This window comes from Pseudorca crassidens, chromosome 8 (genome assembly GCF_039906515.1).
Source record: "Pseudorca crassidens isolate mPseCra1 chromosome 8, mPseCra1.hap1, whole genome shotgun sequence".
Lineage (NCBI taxonomy): Eukaryota > Metazoa > Chordata > Mammalia > Artiodactyla > Delphinidae > Pseudorca > Pseudorca crassidens.
In genome coordinates this window covers 32,093,060-32,117,570 of record NC_090303.1, presented here as the reverse complement: position 1 = coordinate 32,117,570, position 24,511 = coordinate 32,093,060, and the positions used below count along the sequence as shown (strand labels likewise).

The window sequence follows — 24,511 nt, the reverse complement described above, 5'->3', positions numbered from 1 at the left end:
AAGAAGAATGCCATGAACTAAAATCTTGAGAAGCCACCAAAACTAGAATCAACAATGCTCAAGAAGCCACTGCAATCTAAATTTGAAGAGATACTATGAATGAATTATAAGGAAACTACCACTTGCCTATAGCTGATATGCTATACACTGACAATTCACTTACTTAAAATTGGCTGCCACCATTTGACTCTTTCATTGAAAGCTACATTACACTAGATCTAGTTCCCAAGTAGAAAATCATATTTAACACAGCCCATGTTAAAATGAAGGGATTAATTAACATGCACACGCTACTATAAATAAATAACAAGGACCTACTGTAGAGCATAGGGAATTATATTCAATATCTTGTGATAACGCATAATGGAAAAGAATCTGAAAAAGAATGTATGTATATATTGGGTTGGCCAAAAAATTCATTCAGGTTTTCCCATAAGAGGTTATGGAAAAACCAGAATGAACTTTTTGGCCAACCCAATATATATATATGTGTATATATATGTATATAAAATTGAATCACTTTGCTGTACACCTGAAACTAACACATTGTAAATCAACTATACTCCAATTAAAAAAAACACATAAATAAAAAAGGGGATTAAACCAGTAATCTTGATACCATGACACTTGATTCAGGGACTCATCCTCCAAGATACTGAATTTCCTAAACAAATGTTAAACTAAAACAAGAAAATGCATTGAGTTTAATCTAATGTCACTGTTTCTATCTACAAAAGTATACATTATATAACTTGAAAAATATTCAACATAGACCAAAGAACCAAGTCCTACAAAGACTAAATTCAATAACATTGTTCTGAAAATAAATGTGCTGTAAAATTTTCTGAGCATAAGTGATTTGTTACCAACTGGAACCTTGGAGAATGAGACCTCAGGCCAGCTTTCCTAAACTCACCACCAAAGAAACCTTTTAACCATTCTTTGCATTTTGATGAAGGTTCTGGTTTAGTGACTCTTCAAATGTCATTTTAGAACACTAATGTGAAACACACAAAGCTAGTTACTCTTGATTTTTATGTTAAAAATACACAAAAGCTGAGCAGTTTTCCCTGCACCACCTTCTCCAAAGTAGCTTTTAAGAATTTTCAGGTTCATCATCTGGAAGAGTCAACAGACATTTCCTTTTATCTTTTCAACTACTGGGGTCTCAAATTCTCACCATGACATCATCAACATGGTTTGGAAATTGCTGACACAGGCTATTCAATTGTGCTAAAAGGTTTGTGTTTATATACAATTACTACAGTGCCACCATGTGAGCAAAAGAAAGCATAGTAACATTTTAAAATAAAGCATAAATAGCAGTTATTTGCTCTTTAAAAAATTGCCAAGGAGGGAACTTCATATTTAAATACAATTAGCAAAACTCATCAGAAAGATCTCAAACAAGATTCTGTGGGATGTGATTGAATGAGCAAGTTTACGCAGTTTCCCCAGAACTTACTTCAACTTTAAATATCTCAAAGAGCAGATTGTTTTCAAAGATATAGTATACTCTTACAAAGCAAAGCCCAATGCAAGACACAGACCATAAAAGAGAAGAACCATGTGTGTTCTAGCACATCCATGAGTTGGAAGGAGAAAAACCTTTGGAAAAACTACCAATAGGCTTAGATACTAAAATCTTAGTTTTAAATATAGAAATTCTTACCTCCCACTGTAAATGAGGCGGGATATTTCGTATCTGAAGTTTCCGAATCCTGCAGAAGAATTAAAATGTTTTTTAAAAGAAAAAAAAAAAAAGTAAATGCAGAAGATATTAATAGCCAACATGGATGCTTAGAAACTACTTAAAATACTTTATATTAATTACAAACTAATATATAATAAGAAAAGGCAGCCCAAGAAGGAAAAAGGAGACAAAGTTATCACAATATGCATACTGAGACCGTTTGGAAATCTAGCATCATTGGATTGTTATGGCTTATTCTAAAAGCCACTAAAACTGGCAGATACATTGTTTGAAAAACATTTCATCTGATGACTATATTCTAAGTTCAAACCCTTTAGCCTCAAAGTAAGCGTCAGTCCAGATGTTCTTAATCTGAGATCACAGCCAAGGGGTCCATGGACAGAATTCAAGGAACTTGGATAGCAGGGGTGGGGTATGGCGGAAATCACATGTTTATTTTCACTATCCCCTAACTGAAATTTAGCACCACCTTCAATTATGGATGTTGGCATCAAACAACAGTAGAATTATATGACTTGTACTTTTGACATTAAAATAAATCAGATATTTTCACATCACTTACGTTGTTGCAGATCTTTAAATATCATGTATAATCACTACTGTGAAAGTTAGCTGTGTTGCTAGAACTTTTCCTTATTATGTTAAGAAACACATGCTACTACAAGCTTTAACATTATTCTAACTTTATTTCAAAATAATTTCCTTTATAATCCCATGTGTTTTATTTTATGCACTTAAAAATACCTTAAGAGGTCCATACTTTTCAGGCTGCCAAAGGAGTCCACGGCACAAAAAACATTAAAAATCCCCTACCTTAGTTCAAATGCCTACACATATACCTATACATATGCTATGTATATAAAACACAATATGTATTTTATATAATAATAAAATCTATTGTAATATACGTCCCTCTTCTTCTATCCCCTCCTCAATACTATCAGAGGGAGGGAGCAGAAGAAGAGAGGGAGGGTGGAAGGAAGGAAGGAAGGAACATGAATTATATGAGATTGTACTACGAATACCACATACCAGTCACACTCTTAGAGGGAAAGGAATTTACAGTCAACTAGCTATTTTAAAAAGAGAGAGAGACTAACAATTGGGCATGACATCTCAAGTGAAATAATTTTTTAACTTCTAGAACTATAGTTAATTTCCTTTTCTGGGTCAAACGATCCACTTTTAAGTACCACAGCAAAACACCAGCTGGGACTACATTCACAGCCTACTCCTTTGTCTCTCCCATTACCCCAAAGCCTTAAGAACAAATAAATGCCACAGACACTGCCTATCCCTTATGGAACTCTAAAGAACATATAGATGAACAAACTCAGGTACATCCTGTTTATAATGATAAAATAGACGATGAAGGAAAAATCATTTTTACATTATTTTTATGAGACAGTGAAACAAAGCACAATCACCAAGGGCAATGTATCAAAGAGATAGTGACAGAATGCCAATTTAAGAAAAAATTTTTAAACACCACATAGTCTTAGAATTTACACATTATTCTGGGATTTGTTTCAAAAATAACTCATGTGCTAAAAAAAAAAACTCATGTGCTAATAAGTGTTAAAGCTTCAGGATGTGTACTGTATCTCTGCTTTTGTATAAGTTTTACATTTACCTTAAAAATTATACCCTAATAAAAACATTCCTAAAACATAGGTTTCAAATCTGCCATGTATTGCTTTGGGTAGCAGAAAAGTTACTCACACTGTGTAAATACTTACCCTGGGTAACCAAGGAAGTAAGAATTATTTACTATACATTGCAAGTACTAATCTGTCAGTCAAGCATCTGACACAATAAATTACAGCACAATGTTAAGAAACTAAGTATTCATCTCTACTGGACTCATTTTTCTGGGTATATATATTACCAAAAAATTTTCCCAAAAGCACACACAGAAGTATACCTAGAGAGTTATGGTCACCAAGCAGGTAATTATTCATTATTAAAACAACAAATACCTACTTCACAGGGTTCCCAAGAACTTCTTTAAATAGGATACTATTTTTTGTACATTAGAAGTAATCCATTAGCCATGTTTTCCCCACACATTCTTCAAAATGTACATCTGACACCCATTTACTTATTAGAAGTTACTCCAGAATAATTATTTCCCTTAAATGGCTGTCCCTTTTCCATTATCTGATTCTCTCGTGTTTCATTTTAGACAAATACCAGGATTATTTTCATAGTTAGTGTTTTGACATCTAGCACTGTTCTTTCCCACTTACCCAGTAACTAATCTTAAACTCTGCAGTTTCACCTCTAGCTCCTCTCCCCATGGTCCACTCTTATCACTACAAGAGCCAAAAGGCCCAGCATTAAAAAAGTCCAAGCAAAGGCATGAATTCTCATCTAGTACATAAACACAAACCTCTGACCCAGAAGGTACTTGAGAAAAAACGACCCCACTCAGCTGTACTAATCAAGTTGGCTATACACAGTTAAAACACTATCACCTGGACTTCCCTGATGGCGCAGAGGTTAAGAATCCGCCTGCCAATGCAGGTGACACGGGTTTGATCCCTGGTCCGGGAGGATCTCACATGCCTCGGAGCAACTAAGCCCGTGCACCACAACTCTGAAGCCCGAGCCCCTAGAGCCCTTCTTCTGCAACAAGAGAAGCCACCGCGATGAGAAGCCCGCGCACGACAATGAAGAGTAGCCCCCGCTTGCCACAACTAGAAAAAGCCCGCGCGCAGCAACAAAGACCCAACACAGCCAAAAATAAATTAATTAATTTAAAAAAAAAACAAAAAAACACTATCGCCTGTATTCTTAGCTCCCATCTCCCATCTGAGCTTTTAGAAATAGGTTGGTTATATTTGGGTTTTAAATACTTAAGAGTCAAGAAAACGGATACTGTTTTCCAGTGTGATTACCCACTCATTAAAGTTCAATTTAACTATCAGCAAAATAAGTTGGTGTTTCACCTCCTCCTAAAACACACTTACGTAGTAACAAGGATCACATCCTGTAACAACAGGGACTCATTAGGCTGTCTTGTTCACTGTTGCATTCAGAGTCTGGAACAGTGTGTGGTACCTGAGAAGCACGATAGTTAAATTAACATTTGTTATAACATATAGAAGGGGAAGAAAACACAAGACTCATGGATCCACCATCCAAAAACTAACATGATTTTATTACAGCTCATGGGGGAGTGAGAAGAACAATAGCTATACTGAAGTTTGAGAACAAAAACAGGAAAATGCCGATTTAATCTCTCGTGCTATTTTAAAAGAAAACTTCCACACAATCTACTTATAAGTTAATCATATAGAATTTAAGGGTTTTCCCCCGAGAGGGAAAAATGAGGTGAAGTTTAAGCTCTCATTTAACCTTTAAAAAATGCTTACTGTGCCTGAAATAGTTGCAATAAAATTCAGTACTCTTTTTTTTTTTTTTTTTGGGCTGCACCGGGTCTTCCTTGCTGTGTGCAGGCTTTCTCTAGTTGCGGCGAGCGGGGGCTACTCTTCATTGCGGTGCGTGGGCTTCTCATTGCAGTGGCTTCTTTTGTTACGGAGCACGGGCTCTAGGTGTGTGGGCTTCAGTAGTTGTGGCACACGGGCTTCGATAGAAGCAGCACTCAGGTTCAGTAATCGTGGCTTGCGGGCTCTAGAGCACAGGCTCAGTAGTCGTGGCACACCGGCTTAGTTGCTCCGAGGCATGTAGGATCCTCCCGAACCAGGGATCGAACCCGTGTCCCCAGCACTGGCAAGCAGATTCTTAACCACTGTGCCATCAGGGAAGTCCCTCATTATTTATTAAAAGCTGGTTTAATTACAGGATAAAAAGCCAATAAAGCTCATATACACTCCCAAAGGCATCTTCAAAAGTTTTAGTAATAAATGGAACTGACTTAAATTGATTTTATGGAAGTTTTCAAACTGACACCAAAGTAAAAAAATCATATCAACCTCCATATGCCTGTATCAGTTACCAAGTATGATCACCTGATCTTGTTTATCTATACTCACACCTGTACCAACAAGTCCCACTTACATGGCCTGTCACGCTACAGTACATCTGTAAATACTGACAAAAGGACCTTTTTTGTTTAAAATTAACTATATCACCATTATTGCTTCTAAAAATGATTAACAAAAATTCCTTGAGAATACCCACACTCTGTTTATTTCCAACTGCTTAATAACTATCTTTTTACAGTTGGTCTGTTCATATCAAGATCCCAACGATATGCCCACATGTGTAGAGTCAACATCTCTTAGGTCTCTTGGATATAAGAGTTCCCCTTCACTCTGTTTTCTTGCTATTTATTTGGAGGTCCAGGTAATAAATGCTGTGCAATTACTCATTCTGTGTTTTACCCATTGCATCCTCTTTGTGTCATTTTAAATAATTGTTTGCTATGTTGAATTTGATATACAATGATGTGTAATATCTTTACATTACAAAGCATAAAACATATATGAAACCACCTCACCAAATCAGAAGACAATTGAAGCTACCATGCTCTTCCCTCACCCAAATGCCTGCCTCCTAGAAAGTAACCATCACCCTAAATTTTTGTCATTCTCATGTCTTTTATATTAGCATCTTCTTTCAAACGACTCTTTAAGTAGACAAAATACTATTATGTCCTTAAAAATGGATAAAAACTTCATGCTGAATATCTAGTTAGTTTACATTTCCCCATTTAAAAAAAATTTTTTTAAGTTTGTTCAATCAGTATCAAAAAAGAGCCATACACTGCACATGCTTCAGTATGACTCTAGCCTCATAAGCTGCATGTTTCCCTTTCTATCCTTACAACTTATGCAGAGAATAAAAAAATCCCAAACCTGTCATTTGTCTCCTGTTTCGCACTGCCTGGATTTTGCTACTTACACTCCCATGGTGGTGTTTATTATGATGTTACTCTGACCCCTATAAAAGTGGTAATTAGATCTGAAAATTTGACTTGTTTTTTGCTGTTGTTTGTTTAGGGAGAGACAATAAACTATCACAGGGGAGGTTTTATACTTCCATGAAAAGATACATTATCCCTGCTTGTCTACCTGTGATGTTGCAATCACTAATGATCACTGCCTAAATCCATTGCTTCATAAAGGTTGAAAATGTATTTCCTCATTGTATCATGCCTTCCATATTTTTTTAATGAATTTATTTGTTTGGTTGTTTGTTTATAGCTGCGCTGGGTCTTTGCTGCTGCGCGGGCTTTCTCTAGTTGTGGTGAACGGGAGCTATTCTTTGTTGCGGTGCGCAGGCTTCTCATTGCTGTGGCTTCTCTTGTTGCGGAGCACGGGCTCTAGGTGCACAGGCTTCAGTAGTTGTGGCACAAGGGCTCAGTACTTGTGGTTCGTGGACTCTAGAGCACAGGCTCAGTAGCTGTGGCGCACGGGCTTAGTTGCTCCGCGGCATGTGGGATCTTCCCGGACCAGGGCTTGAATCCGTGTACCCTACACTGGCAGGTGGATTCTTAACCACTGTGCCCCCAGGGAAGCCCCGTATTTTTTAATTTAGCTGGAGTTCTTCCATAAAGAACAACTTTCCTTTATCACATATTTGGATACGCTGAACCGAAGTAAGTATAGTAAAGGCAGGGTAAGTATTTGATTCTTTCCCTTCTGCAGATGGTTTTGTGCTGCTCATCACATCCCCTTGCTCACCTCTGATTTCATTCACAGCTGTGGGAGACAGTCCCAAGCACAGTGAAGTTGTCCCGCCTCCTTCCACCCCTAAGCACACCCTTAGGCATCTCTGTTTCACCTCAGGTTTTTCACCAAAGCCTCAGAAGAGTTCAAGAACAGCCCAGAAGAATGTAAATTGATACAGCCACTATGGAGAATAGTATGGAGGTTCCTTAAAAAACTAAAAATAGAGCTACCATACAACCCAGCAATCACACTGCTGGGCATATACCCTGAGAAAACCATAATTCAAAAAGAGTCATGTACCACAATGCTCACTGCAGCTCTATTTACAATAGCCAGGACACGGAAGCAACCTAAATGTCCATCAACAGATGAATGGATAAAGAAGATGTGGCACGTATATATAATGGAATATTACTGAGCCATAAAAAGAAACGAAATTGAGTTATTTGTAGTGAGGTGGATGGACCTAGAGTCTGTCATACAGAGTGAGGTCAGAAAGAGAAAAACAAATACCATATGCTAACACATATATACAGAATCTTAAAAAACAAAAAAAAAAGGTTCTGAAGAACCTAGGGTCAGAACAGGAATAAAAATGCAGACATAGAGAATGGACTTGAGGACACGGGGAGGGGGAAGGGTAAGCTGGGAAGAAGTGAGAGAGTGGCATGGACATATATACACTACCAAACGTCAAATAGATAGCTAGTGGGAAGCAGCTGCATAGCACAGGGAGATCAGCTCGGTGCTCTGTGACCACCTAGAGGGGTGGGATAGGGAGGGTGGGAGGGAGGTGCAAGAGAGAGAGATATGGGGATATATGTATATGTATAGCTGATTCACTTTGTTATAAAGCAGAAACTAACACACTATTGTAAAGCAATTATACTCCAATAAAGATGTTTAAAAAATAAACACCCTTTGTCAAAAGGGAGAATTAAAAAAAAAAAAAAAGAACAGCCCAGAAACAGAGGAGAGATGAAACCCTCAAGACAACCTGTAATTTACAGAGGAGAACGTTGCGAGCCAATAGATAAATGTCCCAGTCTTCCACCTGGGAAGCATTCTGTACATTCCTCAAAGGTCCTATTTCCTTATGGCAACCTCAATAAAGTGCCCTTCCTTGGCTTGTCCTAAACCCCCATTTCACTCTCCCCATTCCCTCATTTTGGAGAATGGTTTATTTTGGAGATGAAACCATCTCCAAAATAAACCAGCTTCATGCAAATCCTCATTTCAATGTCTTCTTTCAGGAGTTCAAAGACATTATTATTTCAAACTTTTCAGAATGATGAGTTGGTCCCCTGGCACTGTCCAAAGATGACCAAATGCTTATTTTTTTCAGTAACATTATGGATTCACAAATACTTTGTGTGTATCAACCCGCTGCATTAATTCCTTTTAATGCTCAAATTGCCCCATCTTTGGCATCAGTGGAGGCCTCTTCACACTGATCCTGTATCTTTTGAAATGACTCCAGCAATCTTTGAGAGCTTTTTTGCCTTCTGTTATGATAATCCAGGTTCAACTTGTACACTTCCTGCCCCCATCTGCAACCAGTTTCATCTACATGGAGCACCGGTTCCTTTTAGTCAGAAATAATACAACGAGACACAACCTGGGTGCTGTTATAGGGCTGGTCATCACTCCTAGGCCAGAGCTAGACAATACCCATTTTGTATGAAAGCGAAATAAACCATGTGTCCACGGTGATTACAGTCATCCTTCCAAATTCACAGGGGATTAGTTCCAGAAGCCCCTCAGATACCAAAATCCACGGATGCTCAAGTGCCTTATATAAAATGGATAGTATCCCATATACTTTACTTATTTATTTATTTAAATTTATTTATTTTATTTTTGGCTGCGTTGGGTCTTCGTTGCTGCACGTGGGCTTTCTCTAGTTGCGATGAGCGGGGCTACTCTTCGTTGCAGCACGCGGGCTTCTCATTGCAGTGGCTTCTCTTGTTGCACAGCATGGGCTCTAGGCACGCGGGCTTCAGCAGTTGTGACTCACGGGCTCTAGAGCACAGGCTCAGTAGTTGTGCACGGGCTTAGTTGCTCCGCGGCATGTGGGATCTTCCCGGACCAGGGCTCAAACCCGTGTCCCCTGCATTGGCAGGCAGATTCTCAACCACTGCACCACCAGGGAAGCCTCCATATACTTTAAATCATCTCTAGATTACTTATAATACCTAATGCAATGTAGATGCTATGTAAATAGGTGTAAATACAATATAAATGAGATGTAAACAGTTGCCCCCAAAAGGCAAATTCAAGTTTTGCTCTATGGAACTTTCTGGATTTTTTTCCCCAATTATTTTTCATCTACAGTGGGTTGAATCCACAGATGCAGAACCCATGGATATGGAGGACCAACTGTTATTTTCAATTCAAATTTTAGGTTACTATGTTTTTGCCAAAAGTCTTTGATATTTACATCTTTTTTCCACATTAAAGCTTGACAGGTATAAATAAGAATATAAACAAGAAAATGCTTTACGTCTGTTATGGACTGAATGTTTATGCCCCCCCAAAAAAAATTCGTATGTTGCAGCCCTATCCCCCAATGTGATGCTGTTAGGAGATGGGGACTCTGGGAAGTGTTTAGCCTAATGTGAGGACATAAGCATGGAGCCCCCATAATGGGATTACTGTTTTTCTAAGAAGAGAGACCAGGGCTCTGTTCACTGCACACTGAGGAAAGATTATGTGACCTCACAGCAAGAAGGCATCTGTCTATATAAGCCAAGAACGGGGCCCTCAGCAAGAACCCAAAAAATCTGCGTGCACCTTGACCTTGGACTTCCCAGCCTCCAGAACTGTGAGAAATAAACATCTGTTAAGCCATCCAGTCTATGGTATTTTATTACAGCAGCCCAAACTGCCTAAGACAATGTCTGTTATCTCATGTAACCCTCCCAGTCAGCATTTTATAGATTCGAAGACAAAAGCACAAGTTTATCTTGCCCAAACATACCCTGCTAATGAGTGGCAGGGTCAGAATCCAGCTCTTGGCATTCTGGCTCCACAGTCTATCCTCCTAACTATATTCCATCTTACTGATTTCACTTATAATCCAACCAATAATGTAACCATTATCAAAAAAACTCCAGAAAAATTACAGGTTGCGTGTTAAACCCAAAGGTCAAAGATATGCCAATCTCCAGCAAAATTTTCACTTTGCTCCACAGCTTTAAACCGTACAATCAATTCACATACTAAAACTCAATACTGGCATTAAATGGACAAGGTTACATATGAATACCAAGAAAGTCAACTATGCTGGAAACTCAGCTAATTCAACTGCCTCAAGATATTATGAAAATTGTATACACTGGCACCTAGGCCCTTAGAGCTAGTCATTTCATGCTAAGTCGTAGTGCAAGACATACAAGTGTACAGACTTGCAACCTTCCATCCAAACCACCTATAAGTCCTAAATGTTCATTTTGTTTATCTTGTTTCTCCCAAAAGGCCATCCCTCCTTTCTTTCTTTCTACTATCACTTATACAAATCAAGAGAATCACCACTTTCCCACTTCACAGATATAAAGAGGCCGAGGTTTGGATCATGATCTAACACAGCTAATACCAGCTGAAGACAGGAAGAGAAAACCAAGTCTAACTTAACTTCTAACATTTTCCTCTTTGCCTTGATCTCTTACGCGAAGAGCTGGGACACATGGTCCATATGTGTACTGATCATTTTCAAATAAAAAGACAAGCCTCTGGACTCAGAGCAGTATGGCCTGGCCTCTTCAACCTGTCACTTGCAGGCACTCTGAACTGGCTGCAGGTTTTCATTCTTAGCTGTGCCCAACCAACACAAACTATGCCCAAAGAGGAAGTTCAACCTGGCCAAATTCAATACAATTACTTGTACTAATTGCAATAGTCAATACTGTAATTATATCTATCCTTGCTTCTTTTATACAGTTAAAAATTAGCTCCTTAAAAGGTCAACCTCAATTTTTTTTTTTAAAGCAGAATACTCCAAGTAGATGAATACCTGGGGAAATGATGCATTTCAGATTGCTGGTGATAAGTGTCAACTGGCATAACCCCGCCTCATGACTGACTCGGCAGTCTCTTATCAAATCCTCAGACTAGAAGTGCAGCCTCTCAAGCATTCTCCTCCTTACAGTGTCTCTCTAGATAAAGCTGCAGCCGACTCAAAAACTTAGCTGTAGGGCTTCCCTGGTGGCGCAGTGGTTGAGAGTCCACCTGCCGATGCAGGGAACACGGGTTGGTGCCCCGGTCCGGGAGGATCCCACATGCCACGGAGCGGCTGGGCCCATGAGCCATGGCCGCTGAGCCTGCACGTCCGGAGCCTGTGCTCCGCAATGGGAGAGGCCACAACAGTGAGAGGCCCACGTACCGCAAAAAAAAACCACAACAACTTAGCTCTAAGTTTGTAAACAGGTAAAACTGGGAAGAACCCAAATGTCCGGGTAAAAGGGATAAGCTCAAAGGAAAAAAAAAAGTACCCCTGCAACATATATATATGTGTGTGTATATATATATATATATATACACACACATATATATATTATGTCAAGGATAGAAGTGTTCTTGATAGTGGGTGTACTTTCACAGGTGTATATATAGCTTTCAAAACTCATCGCGCCGGGGACTTCCCTGGTGGTCCGGTGGTTAAGACTGCGCTCCCAGAACTTCCCTAGTGGCGCAGTGGTTAAGAATCCGCTGGCCAATGCAGGCGACAAGGGCTGGAGCCCTGGTCGGGGAAGATCCCACATGCCGCGGAGCAACTAAGCCCGTGCGCCACAACTACCGAGCCTGAGCTCTAGAGCCCGCGAGCCACAATTACTGAGCCTGCGTGCCACAACTACTGAAGCTCACGCACCTAGAGCCCGCGCTCCGCAACAAGAGAAGCCACAGCAATGAGAAGCCCGCGCACTGCTACCAAGAGTAGCCCCCGCTCACCGCAACTAGAAAAAGCCCGCGCACAGCAACAAAGAACCAACCCAGCCATAAATAAATAAATAAATAAAATATCAAAAACAGACTCACAAATATAGAGAACAGACTTGTGGTTCCTAAGGGGGAAAGGGGTGGGGGAGGGAAAGTTGGGAGGTTGGGATTAGCAGATGCAAACTATTATATATAGGATGGATAAACAACAAGGTCCTGTTGTATAGCACTGGGAACTATATTCAGTATCCTGTGATAAACCATAATGAAAAATACGAAGAAGAATATATTTATGTATAACTGAATCACTTTGCTGTACAGCAAAAATTAACACAACATTGTAAATTAACTATACTTCAATAAAATTAAAAAACAAAGAGATGTCATTCTAAGGGTGGTCTAAGGAGCATCTACATTCGAATCACCAAGAGGGCTTACTTAAAATGAAAATACCCAGGCCCTAATACAGACCTCCTAGATCAGAGTCTCTGGGGATGGGGCAGGGAAATGTGGTTTCACACACACTTAAGTTTGGTGGCCACTGAGGTCTATTTAACAGGGCAAGCCCCATGAAGGCCAAGTCATTTCTACCTTATTGACTATTGTATACTCCCGTGCTTAGCAGATTTCCTGGTTCCTAACAGGCAATTACTCAACAATGCTTCAACAAGGAATAAAGAAACAAAAGTCTCTTTTAACACAACAGTTCTAAGTGAGAAGCTAGGGTGATTTTTCTGTCATCCCTCAGCTCCCACATCTTCATGGGAATAATATCCATGTCCCACTAAGTAAAACAGAGGTATTTATCTTTCAAAGGTGCACACTATCATCTGCATCTATGTAGAACAGTCTGACAGCCCTAAGCGTACGGATGGAAACTTGGTAGAGTCCAGGAAAGGCTGAATGTTCTTCTACGTGCTGTTCTTATTACTAATGCCTGCAAATATACACTGCTATCTCTTTTTCTTGTAGGAGACTATATGTCCCTTCAACGGAGGAATATAAAGTTCTTGACCTTCATTAGGATATGTGCAAGGCAAGATGACAGATCACTTTGAAAAATAATAGTTGAATTAATAGGACACAAACTGATCCTTGATTCCTGACTAACCAAAAGATTTCTCTAGTCTTCACACTGAGAATCTGAAAATGTGTCTTTAACCAGAAAAGTTACCACAAGTATTTCAACCAACCACAGAAATGCATGTAGTTGAACATCAGGGACAGTGTCTATTTAAATAAAAGACCCAGTGCCTGCATGACTCTTTCAAAAGTGTAGGGCTTCCCTGGTGGCGCAGTGGTTGAGAATCCGTCTGCCAATGCAGGGGACACGGGTTCAATCCCTGGTCCGGGAAGATCCCACATGCCGTGTAGCAGCTGAGCCCGTGAGCCACAACTACTGAGCCTGCATGCTGCAACTACTGAAGCCCACGTGCCTAGAGCCCGTGCTCCACAATGAGAGAGGCCACTGCGATGAGAGGCCCGTGCAGTGCAACAAGGAGCGGCCCCCGCTCACCACAACTATAGCAGGCCCGCGTGCAGCAACGAAGACCCAGCACAGCCTAAATAAATAAATAAAATTTATTTTTAAAAAAGTGTAACATTAACACAATATAGCAAATACATATATATTCCTTGAAAATTAGGGTGGTCACAAAGGAATGAAGTACTAAGATACAAAACCTCTAATACGTTTGAGTCAAACTGAAAAATAATCATTCCCGTTTTCCCACAGTTAAACTAATTTTATAAATACCATTACATTTTTTCCCAGCAAGACTCATCATATTTTTTTCTTTTTTTTTTTTTTTTCCCCAGTACGCGGGCCTCTCACTGTTGTGGCCTCTCCCGTTGTGGAGCACAGGCTCCGGACGCGCAAGCTCAGCAGCCATGGCTCATGGGCCCAGCCGCTCCGCGGCATGTGGGATCTTCCCGGACCGGGGCACAAACCTGTGTCCCCTGCATCTGCAGGCGGACTCTCAACCACTGCGCCACCAGGGAAGCCCCATCATATTTTTTAACAAGTGATTTTACAAGCTGTGTATCTTTTTTTTTAATAAGCTTATTTATTTATGCCTGCATTGGGTCTTCGTTGCTGCAGGCAGGCTTTCTCTAGTTGCGGCGAGCAGGGGCTACCCTTCATTGCAGTCCGCAGGCTTCTCATTGCAGTGGCTTCTCTTTGTTGCAGAGCACAGGCTCTAGGCGCATGGGCTTCAGTAGTTGTGGCATGAGGGCTCAGTAGTTGTGGCTCACAGGCTCAGTTGCTCTGCGGCATGTGGGATCTCTCCAGACCAGGGCTCCAATCAGTGTCCTCTGCATTAGCAGGTGGATTCTTAACCACTGTGCCACCAGGGAAGTCCCACAAGCTGTGTATCTTAAAACTGCTCTATCCAATGGAATATTCACTGGTCACATGAGGCTACAGAGCACTTGAAGTGTGGCTAGCCCAGTCCAAACTGAATTGTTCTATGACTGTAACATACGTAACAGATTTTACAGACAGTACAAAAATAGGAGTATAATAAGATTTCTCAACAATTTTTATACTGATCACATGTTAAAAAATGTAAAGTTCTAGACTAGGTTGTATAAAATATTAATTTCACCTATTTTTTACGTCTACCTGTGGCTACTAGAAAAGTTTAAATTACATATACATAGTTCACATCTTTCAACCGGACAGAGCTGATCTAAAATGTAGTATACTTGTTACCCAAAGGGAAAACTGATTGAATTTTATTTCCATTTATCAAAGTAATTTCAGGATCATACAACATTTTATATGTAATACTTATTTTCCACATAAAAGTCCCCATCACTAAGTAAACTATATCTGCAAGAAGAGGTGTTTTAAGAGGACTCAATTTTTAAAAGTGCTGTATTTTGAACATAGGGATATCTCTATATTAATGTTTTATTTCATATTACTGATACCTGGACATGGTCCTTATCCAAGACAAATTCTTGGGTTTTTTTGTTTGTTTTGCTTTTTTAAGTGAGAAAGTTGCAGTTGGTCATTATCAAGTTATATAATCTTCTCATCAACTTTAGCAACTACAACAATCCCAGTACACCTGACAGTTTGAACAATGAAGTTTAGATGCCTTCTTGTTTCCAAGAAGTAGAGTTATACAATTCACATGGTTTATATTACTAATTTTTTTATATTTCTAATTTTAATATTTTGTATAATCAAGCAAATAAAATAACAATTGTTATTGCTTGCAAGAGAATCAGTATGAAAATTCTGTTTTATGTAATTGAAGAATTTATTTTTCTGATTTGGGGTTTTTTTGTTTTTTTTTGTTTTTTTTGCGGTACGTGGGCCTCTCACTGTTGTGGCCTCTCCCGTTGCGAAGCACAGGCTCCAGATGCGCAGGCCCAGTGGCCATGGCTCACGGGCCCAGCCGCTCCGCAGCACGTGGGATCCTCCCGGACCGGGGCACGAACCCGTGTCCCCCGCATCGGCAGGCGGACTCTCAACCACTGCGCCACCAGGGAAGCCCCGGGCTTTGTTGTTGTTGTTGTTTTGCTGTACGCGGGCCTCTCACTGTTATAGGCTCTCCCGTTGCGGAGCACAGGCTCCGGACACGCAGGCTCAGCGGCCATGGCTCACGGGCCCCCAGCCGCTCCGCGGCATGTGGGATCTTCCCGGACCAGGGCACGAACCCGTGTCCCCTGCATCGGCAGGTGGACTCTCAACCACTGCGCCACCAGGGAAGCCCTCGAGTTTTTTTTTTTTAATTGAAGTACAGTTGATTTACACTGTTGTTAGTTTCTGGTGTACAGCAAAGTGATTCAGTTATACATATTATTTTTCATATTCTTTTTATTATAGGGTATTACAAAATATTGAATATAGTTCCCTGTGCTATACAGTAGGACCTGTTGTTTATTTTATATATAATGGTTTGTCATGTAGCAAGAAAACAAAGATATATAAGTTTAATCCCAATATCTCTGACATTCCTCATCCAGGGCAACTCAACTCTTTTCTTCCAAGATATAACCATACTAGACTTTGCAGATAACCTTGCACTATCATTATACACAAAAACACATTATGACTAACATCTCCATGCTCATGGAGGACACAAGTCTCTCAAAGGAAGAAACTCCTGGTCATATTTATTATATAGATATGATTGGCCAAAAAGTTTAACATAAGCCAAAAGGAGAGAGTACACTGAGCACCAAAAGGTATAAAAGGCTCTCACCTTTGCAGAGTAATTACCCTCAAGTGTATCTGGAACTCATCTACCTGCCCTCAGGCTTTTTCTATAACACAGACACCAAGAGTTTAAAACGGCCCTTTCTGCCCCCCTTCCAAAATGTTGTAACCCTTTTGAAAGCTTTACTATCAGAAAAACCATCCGAATCTGTCATTAACAATCTGTACAGGACATTAAATTTTAGTGGGTTGGACTTTAGACTTTAACACCTTGTAAAAATGTTGAAATAAAAACTTATGCATTTTCAAAACACTTAAGAACATGTTAAACAGCCAAGCACTTTAATTAATTGCCTAAAGACCGACTTGTAGAAACAAGTGCAAAAACCTAGGCGATAGGGACAGATCGTCCACCAGGGGGCAGCACACCCGGAATCTGACACACCTCTCACCACCATCTGTTCACGTATCACGTTTTTTGTTTTTGTTGTTTTTACCACAGGCTTCAGAAGGGCTGGGGAAAGACCTAGGTCAAAGTTTTAACGTTTTTTTCTAAGAGGTTCTACATCATACACATACACCTACATTTAGCATGTTCTACTGATAATGAAATCCGGAACACATCTTAAACGTAAGAGTATCAGTTACAGGGAATTCCCTGGCATTCCAGTGTTTAGGACTCTGAGCTCTCACTGCCGAGGGCCTGGGTTCAACCCCTGGTGGAGGAACTAAGATCCCACAAGCCCCCACGGTGAGACCAAAAAAAAAAAAAAGTTACAAGTATTCGGCATAGTAAATACCTTCCCTATAGATTTATCTGCTGGACGTCATTAAAATATTTACTCCTATGTTTATAACTTTAGGTATTTGGGGACTTGGGAAAGCTTTAAATATGTAGTGGGTAAATTTTTAAAACTAGCTACAGATTTCTATCTTCATTCTCATACAAGCATAAAAAGCAACAGGAAAAATACTATATATGCAGCTTGGTCTATCTTTCCAAGAGCCTATATAAATTCAGAGTCATAACAGTTATGAGGTCAAACAAATAGCTTCAAAACAACCAACCAGAACCAGATCTGATTTACTTGTAACAACACACATACCTTAAAATTCTGTAGATTAAATATATCTCTCTATATATATAGATATATATATAATTTCAGAATCTTAACAGCTCTCATGTCTTCCAAGAAACTGCAAATTACCTAAGCAGACCGTCTGAAAAACTCAGCCCAGCTATGCATTTAAAGTTACTGCCAATTACGACAATAGCTAAAAATGTTAATGTACATATCATTCTTTTTTTTTTTTTTTTTTGCGGTACGCGGGCCTCTCACTGTTGTGGCCTCTCCCGTTGCGGAGCGCAGGCTCAGCGGCCATGGCTCACGGGCCCAGCTGCTCCGCGGCATGTGGCATCTTCCCGGCCCGGGGCACGAACCCATGTCCCCTGCATCGGCAGGCGGACTCTCAACCACTGCGCCACCAGGGAAGCCCTATCATTCTTATAAATTTGCTTTCTTAATTTAATAAGATTACTATAAAATGTTAATCGTGGGCTTCCCTGGTGGCGCAGTGGTTAAGAATCCGCCTGCCGATGCAGGGGACTCGGATTCAAGACCTGGTCCGGGAAGAACCCACATGCCGCGGAGCAACTAGGCCCGTGCACCACAACTACTGAGCCTGCGCTCTAGAACACGTGAGCCACAAGAGAAGCCACCGCAATGAGAAGCCTGCGCACCACAACGAAGAGTAGCCCCCGCTCGCCACAACTAGAGAAAGCCCGCACAGAGCAATGAAGACCCAACGCAGCCAAAAATAAATAAATAAAATAAATTTAAAAGTAAATAAATAAAATGTTAATCTCTCAAAATTTTAAGTTAACGCTTTCCTGTCTCTCTGGCACCTGGGCACACTGGTCATTGGCAGGACTCAACATAAGTTGAAAGAAAACAAAACTGCAAATGAGCCACAGAAGTTTGAAAATGCAATCTCTTGAAGAAGATTTATTATCAATTGGCTCTGGATTAAAGGCATCTTGGAAATTTTTAAGTTTTGCGCAATCAGTAATTTAAAACTTTATTTTCAAATATCTCAATTCTTAGCATTTTTTGTTTTCTTCATTATTGGAATAACAAGAAATATACATACACAAACTCAGACTTTGCTGAGACCAATTCCAGATTCTAAAAGGTTTTAGTGTTTCAAATTTAATCAAAAGTTAAATATTTGTTTTAGGTATTCTGATGTTATAAAAATATCCATCTAGTCCTTTGATAAATATAGAGATTTAGAGTGGCAGTATTTAAACCAAATTAAAAATTACAATGAAACTAGCTAACTAGAATTTTATATCTGACCAAACCATTCAGAAGTTTAGTGAAATTTTAATTTAATAAAATTAATTAAAGTTAAAATTTAAATTAATAAAATTTAAAACTTGTTTTGAAAAAGTTAAATACTAATACCCATATGAAAAGCTAACATACACAAAACTAAAACGTGTCAGATCTACATATTTATACAGTATAAACAGTAATATTTTAAAATAAACTTAATAAATTGTTTAAAATTCAAGACCACTAATCTTAGATATATTATGCAGTAATGAATTACTAGCTGTAATTCTATTATGAGATGCTTAGTAACATTTAATTATGTAGTTTATTTAAGACCTATTAAACAAGTCTATAAATTCAGAATCAGCCAGACTGATGTTCACTAAATGTCTTAGACTTCCATTTGGAATTAAAACACACCATTATTTCATTTGTGAAAAATTTATTAATGTAACTTCACTTTAAAATATTTATATTAACAGTTTAAAAACTAAAAATAATTTCCTTCTTTAAAATCCTGAACTATTATCTTTTAACTTGCAAATCAGTTTCAGTATTTTCCAGAGTATTTTAATAAGTTTTCTCTGGAAAAACCCTAACTTTAAAAATAAACAGCCGTTTGGGAATCCAAAAAAGCAGTTTAAGAACACCATTTTAAAAAAAGAAAAAACTAAAATATTAAAAGTAAAATTAAACGTTTTAAAGATTTTTAAAGAAATTTTTACAAACAAAAAGTTGGGGGGAAAAAATCAGAATTAAATTTAGAGCACTGAACTAGTTCCAGTTAATCTAATACATTATGTACATGCTATTTAAAAGGACTACTCTGAGGTTTTTCAGAGGTTTGGTAGCTTTTTTGTTCTTTTCTAATTTTTGGTTTAACATTGCACAACACATTTCTTCGTTCCGTAACTGATGATGGGGTAAACCACATGCTGGAGTTTTCAGAAAATTAGAATCATCTATAACAAGTACTAATAATGAAACGTAACATACTGTTAATATTCTATTCATAACAAACACATTTAAACAAGCTTTAATGAATCTGCAGCCCAGATATGAGTAAATATACTTTACTCCTGACTCAACACTCCACTATTTTAATAGTATTGAACATACTATACTATCATGATTTTCCCCCCTCCCAGCTTCCAAAGCACCTTTAAAACTGTTCTTTAAAACTTCAAAATGGTAAGGGGCAGAACTAAACTATACTTTTCTAAAAAGTATGCAATCATAGATTCTTGTGTATGTATACAAGTCTCCTCCCCAACACAACAAAACCACAAGAAACTACAAAGTGGGTGCATTTGGGGAAGGAGAAAAAGATCACTTCAATCATTTTAATGGTTTAAACTTTGCCATGTATACTATGGTTTTTTTTTTTAATCTTCCAGCTTTTTAAATTACCATAGAAAAAACAAGTTTTGCTCGATCCTTGTGGGTGCTCTGTATACAATACAGTATCTCAAAGAAAAATAGTTTAAGATACATTTGATTTTAGTGTGCATACCACTCACCAACAGATCTAAGATTAAACAGGAACATTTTTTCCAGTTGTTATTTTTCTCTTCCCACACCTGTTTTTCCACAAACTGAAAATATACATTATATTACATTATAATTTACCTATAGTTAAATTATAATATCCATGAGATATTTTATATTCTCTTTTTGAACCAAGTCTTCAAAATCCAGTGTGTATTTTACACAGACATCTCAGTTTGGACTAGCCACATTTCGACTGCTTGATAGCCACATGTGGCCAGTGGCTGCCCTAGTGGGCAGGCGCAGTCCTAGACCCTAAGCTTCACAAGAGCAAGTTCTTGTCTTCTGTTCACTTCTGTCTCCCAAGAACCTAAAGCAGTAGCTGGAATGTAATAAACACTCAACAATTTGTTGAATGGATCATTTAAAAACTGCCAAGATCAGCAAAACAAAGCCATTTAAAAAAGAAAACTTAATGGCAAGCTACCAAGCTTTCTCAAACCAATAAAAATATAAGAAATGGAAAAGACTTGTGAAATACCTTGAAAGGTCATTGTTGTATTTAATTCTTGAAAAGAAAAGAATCATTGCCTAGGGGCTTCCCTGGTGGTGCAGTGGTTAAGAATCCACCTGCCAATGCAGGGGACACAGGTTCGAGCCCTGGTCTGGGAAGACCCCACATGCCGCAGAGCAACTAAGCCCATACACCACAGCTACAAAGCCTGCGCTCTAGAGCCCGTGAGCCACAACTACTGAGCCTGCGCGCCACAACTACTGAAGCCCGCACGCCTAGAGCCCGTGCTCCGCAACAAGAGAAGCCACCACAATGAGAAGCCTGAGCACCGCAACAAAGAGTATCCCCCACACGCGGAGAAAGCCCACGTGCAGCAACAAAGACCCAACGCAGCCAAAAATAAATTAATTAATTAAATTTAAAAAAAAAATCACTGCCTGAGAGAAGAAAACTACTTCTCCTGCGATAGGAACAAAACTAGTTATTTTCTAAATTTAACTAACTTACATAGGGCAAGGAAAGCTGGCTGAAATGTGTCAGAGGCTTGACTCTTTACTTGGTCATCCTTACAAATACAATGAATCAGCACAAGCTTCCAGCCTCAAAACATCTAAACTGTCAAATGAAACTTTGATGGTGCTCTTAGATTCTAGTTAGTTTTCTCTAACATTTTAGGAATAACCAAAGGTTATCATACTGAAGGTACTGAAGGCCATTCATTTTCTTAGGCAAGACTTGTACTCATCATGTAGGGTTCACTTTGGTTTGAGGAACTTAAAGCCTAACTGTGGCTGCCCAAACGCCCAAACTCACTTCATTTTGCTCATGCACGTTGAAATGCTCCCTAACTATTTGTCTCTTATACACCTAGATTTCTCTTTTGTGTTTAGTTTCTTATATTTTTTTCCCATTTTTTTTTCTCTTCCCACACCTGCTTTTCACAAACTGACTTGTGTAAAATTCCCTCTCAAGGCTAACATGCCATGGAGTTGAATAAAATCCTCAGTTGCTCTTGCCATCTGTTGTGTTATGATGTAAATACACATTCACAGGAATACCTAATCCAAATAATTTCAAACATCACATTACCGTAGAGCAGCAATTCCCAACATACAGCATGTGGACTCCTGGTTGGGGGGGGGGGGGGCGGTCCCTGAGACATTTTCAAAGAGGTACAAGAAGTCAAAACTATTCCTATAATACTACTAAGATGTTATTTGGGTCTTTCACCGTGTCGACATTTGCCCTGATGGTGCGAAAACAATGGTGGGTAAACTGGCTGGCACCTTAGCATGAATCAAGGCCATGGCACTAACCTGTGGTACTCATAATCATTGTATTCTTCACCGGCACTTGCAGTAAAAGTTAATTCATTTCATTTTTAAATGTCCTTAAAGAAACAGTAAAAATTATTAATTTTCTTAAATAACCCTTGAGTACACATCCTGTTAATATCTATGTGAAGAGAAGGGCAGTACACATGAAGCACTTGGGCTACCTAACATGGTTGTCTGCAGAAAAAGCACTGTGTAAGAGTGAACCAGCCACATTTCACAGAGCGCCATTTTTACTTGAAAGAGCTATACACTAACTGTGGTTATTTAAGATTGAATGTCTGGCGGACATTTTCTCAAAAGAGAACAACATCAACCAGTTAATTCAAGAAAAACTAACAGCATTTGTTGCCAATGACTGAATTTAAGCTTTTAAGTAAAAATCAGAATTTCAGCAAAAATATCTACCACCTTGAACTTTGACAGTTTCCCAATACTTCGGGATAAAAATGCAAGAGAGACCAATGGATTTTTGTTTGTTTGTTTTACTGTGCTTTGCTTTAGTGCACTTTGCAGATTTTTTTTTTTTACTTGCCTTTTTTTTAATGGAATTGTATGGTATTGGTACAAAACAAGAAATATAGATCAATGGTACAGGATAGAAAGCCCAGAGATAAAGCCACGCACATATGGTCACCTAATTTATGACAAAGGAGGCAAGAACATACAATGGAGAAAAGACACCCTCTTCAATAAGTGGTGCTGGGAAAAATGGACAGCTACATATAAAAGAATGAAATTAGAACACCACCTAACACCATAAACAAAAATAAACTCCAAATGGATTAAAGACCTAAATGTAAGATGGGACACTATAAAACTCTGAGAGGAAAACATAGGAAAAACACTTTGACATAAACCACAACAAGTTCTTTTTTGACCCACCTCCTAGAGTAATGAAAATAAAAACAAAAATAAACAAATGGGCCCTAATGAAACTTAAAAGCTTTTGCACAGCAAAGGAAACCATAAACAACATGAAAAGACAACCCTCGGAAGGGGAGAAAATATTTGCAAACGAAGCAACTGACAAAGGATTAATCTCCAAAATATACAAACAGCTCACGGAGCTCAATATCAAAAAAACAAACAACCCAATTAAAAACTGGGCAAGAGACCTAAATAGACATTTCACCAAAGAAGATATACAGATGGCCAAGAAGCACATGAAAAGCTGTTCAACATCACTATTAGAGAAACGCAAATCAAAACTACAATGAGGTATCACCTCACACCTGTCAGAATGGCCATCATCAAAAAATCTAGAAACAAGAAGAAAAAAAAAAAAAAGAAAAAAAAATCCAGAAACAATAAATGCTGGAGAGGGTGTGGAGAAAAGGGAACCCTCTTGCACTGTTGGTGGGAATGTAAATTGATACAGCCACTATGGAGAACAGTATGGAGGTTCCTTAAAAACTAAAAATAGAACTACCACATGACCCAGCAATCCCACTACTGGGCATATACCCTGAGAAAACCATAATTCAGAAGGACACATGTACCCCAATGTTCATTGCAGCACAGTTTACAATAGTCAGGACATGGAAACAACCTAAATGTCCAATGATAGATGAATGGATAAAGATGATGCGGTACATATATATACAATGGAATATTAGCCATAAAAAGGAACGAAACTGGGTCATTTGTAGAGATGTGGATGGACCTAGAGTCTGCTATACAGAGTGAATAAGCCAGAAAGAGAAAAACAAATACTGTAATATTAACACATATATGTAGAATCTAGAAAAATGGTACAGATGAACCTATTTGCAGGGCAGGAATTGAGACACAGACGTAGAGAACGGACATGTGGACACAGGTGGGGAAGGGGAGGGTGGGATGAATTGCGAGATTAGGATTGACATATATACACTGCCATGTGTAAAACAAATAGCTAGTGGGAACCTGCCGTATAGCACAGGGAGTTCAGCTTGGTGCTCTGTGATGACCTAGATGGGTGGGATGGGGGGAGTGGGAGGGAGGTCCAAGAGCCAGGGGATATAGGTATACACATAGCTGATTCACTTCATTGTACAGCAGAAACTAACACAACATTGTAAAGCAATTACTCCAATAAATTTTTTTTTTTTATTTAAAAATTGGGCTTCCTTGGTGGTACAGTGGCTAAGAATCTGCCTGTCAGTGCAGGGGACATGGGTTCGAGACCTGGTCCGGGAAGATCCAACATGCCGAGGAGCAAGTAAGCCTGTGCGCCACAACTACTGAGCCTGCGCTCTAGAGACCAAGAGGCACAACTACTGAGCCTACGTGCCACAACTACTGAAGCCGGTGCGCCTAGAGCCCATGCTCCACAAGAGAAGCCACCGCAGTGAGAAGCCCGTGCGCCACAGAAAGAGTAGCCCCTGCTCGCTGC

General features: G+C 39.2%; 1 protein-coding gene across 1 annotated transcript in view; it reads right to left on the bottom strand.

Moving 5' to 3' along the window:
• Nucleotides 1-24,511, bottom strand: part of IGF2BP3 (insulin like growth factor 2 mRNA binding protein 3) — a 139,141-nt gene that overhangs the window by 97,838 nt on the left and 16,792 nt on the right. Inside the window, exon 3 of the mRNA XM_067746152.1 lies at nt 1,673-1,721. Within this exon, the coding sequence (XP_067602253.1) occupies nt 1,673-1,721 (49 nt within the window). The remainder of the gene's footprint in view (nt 1-1,672; nt 1,722-24,511) is intronic.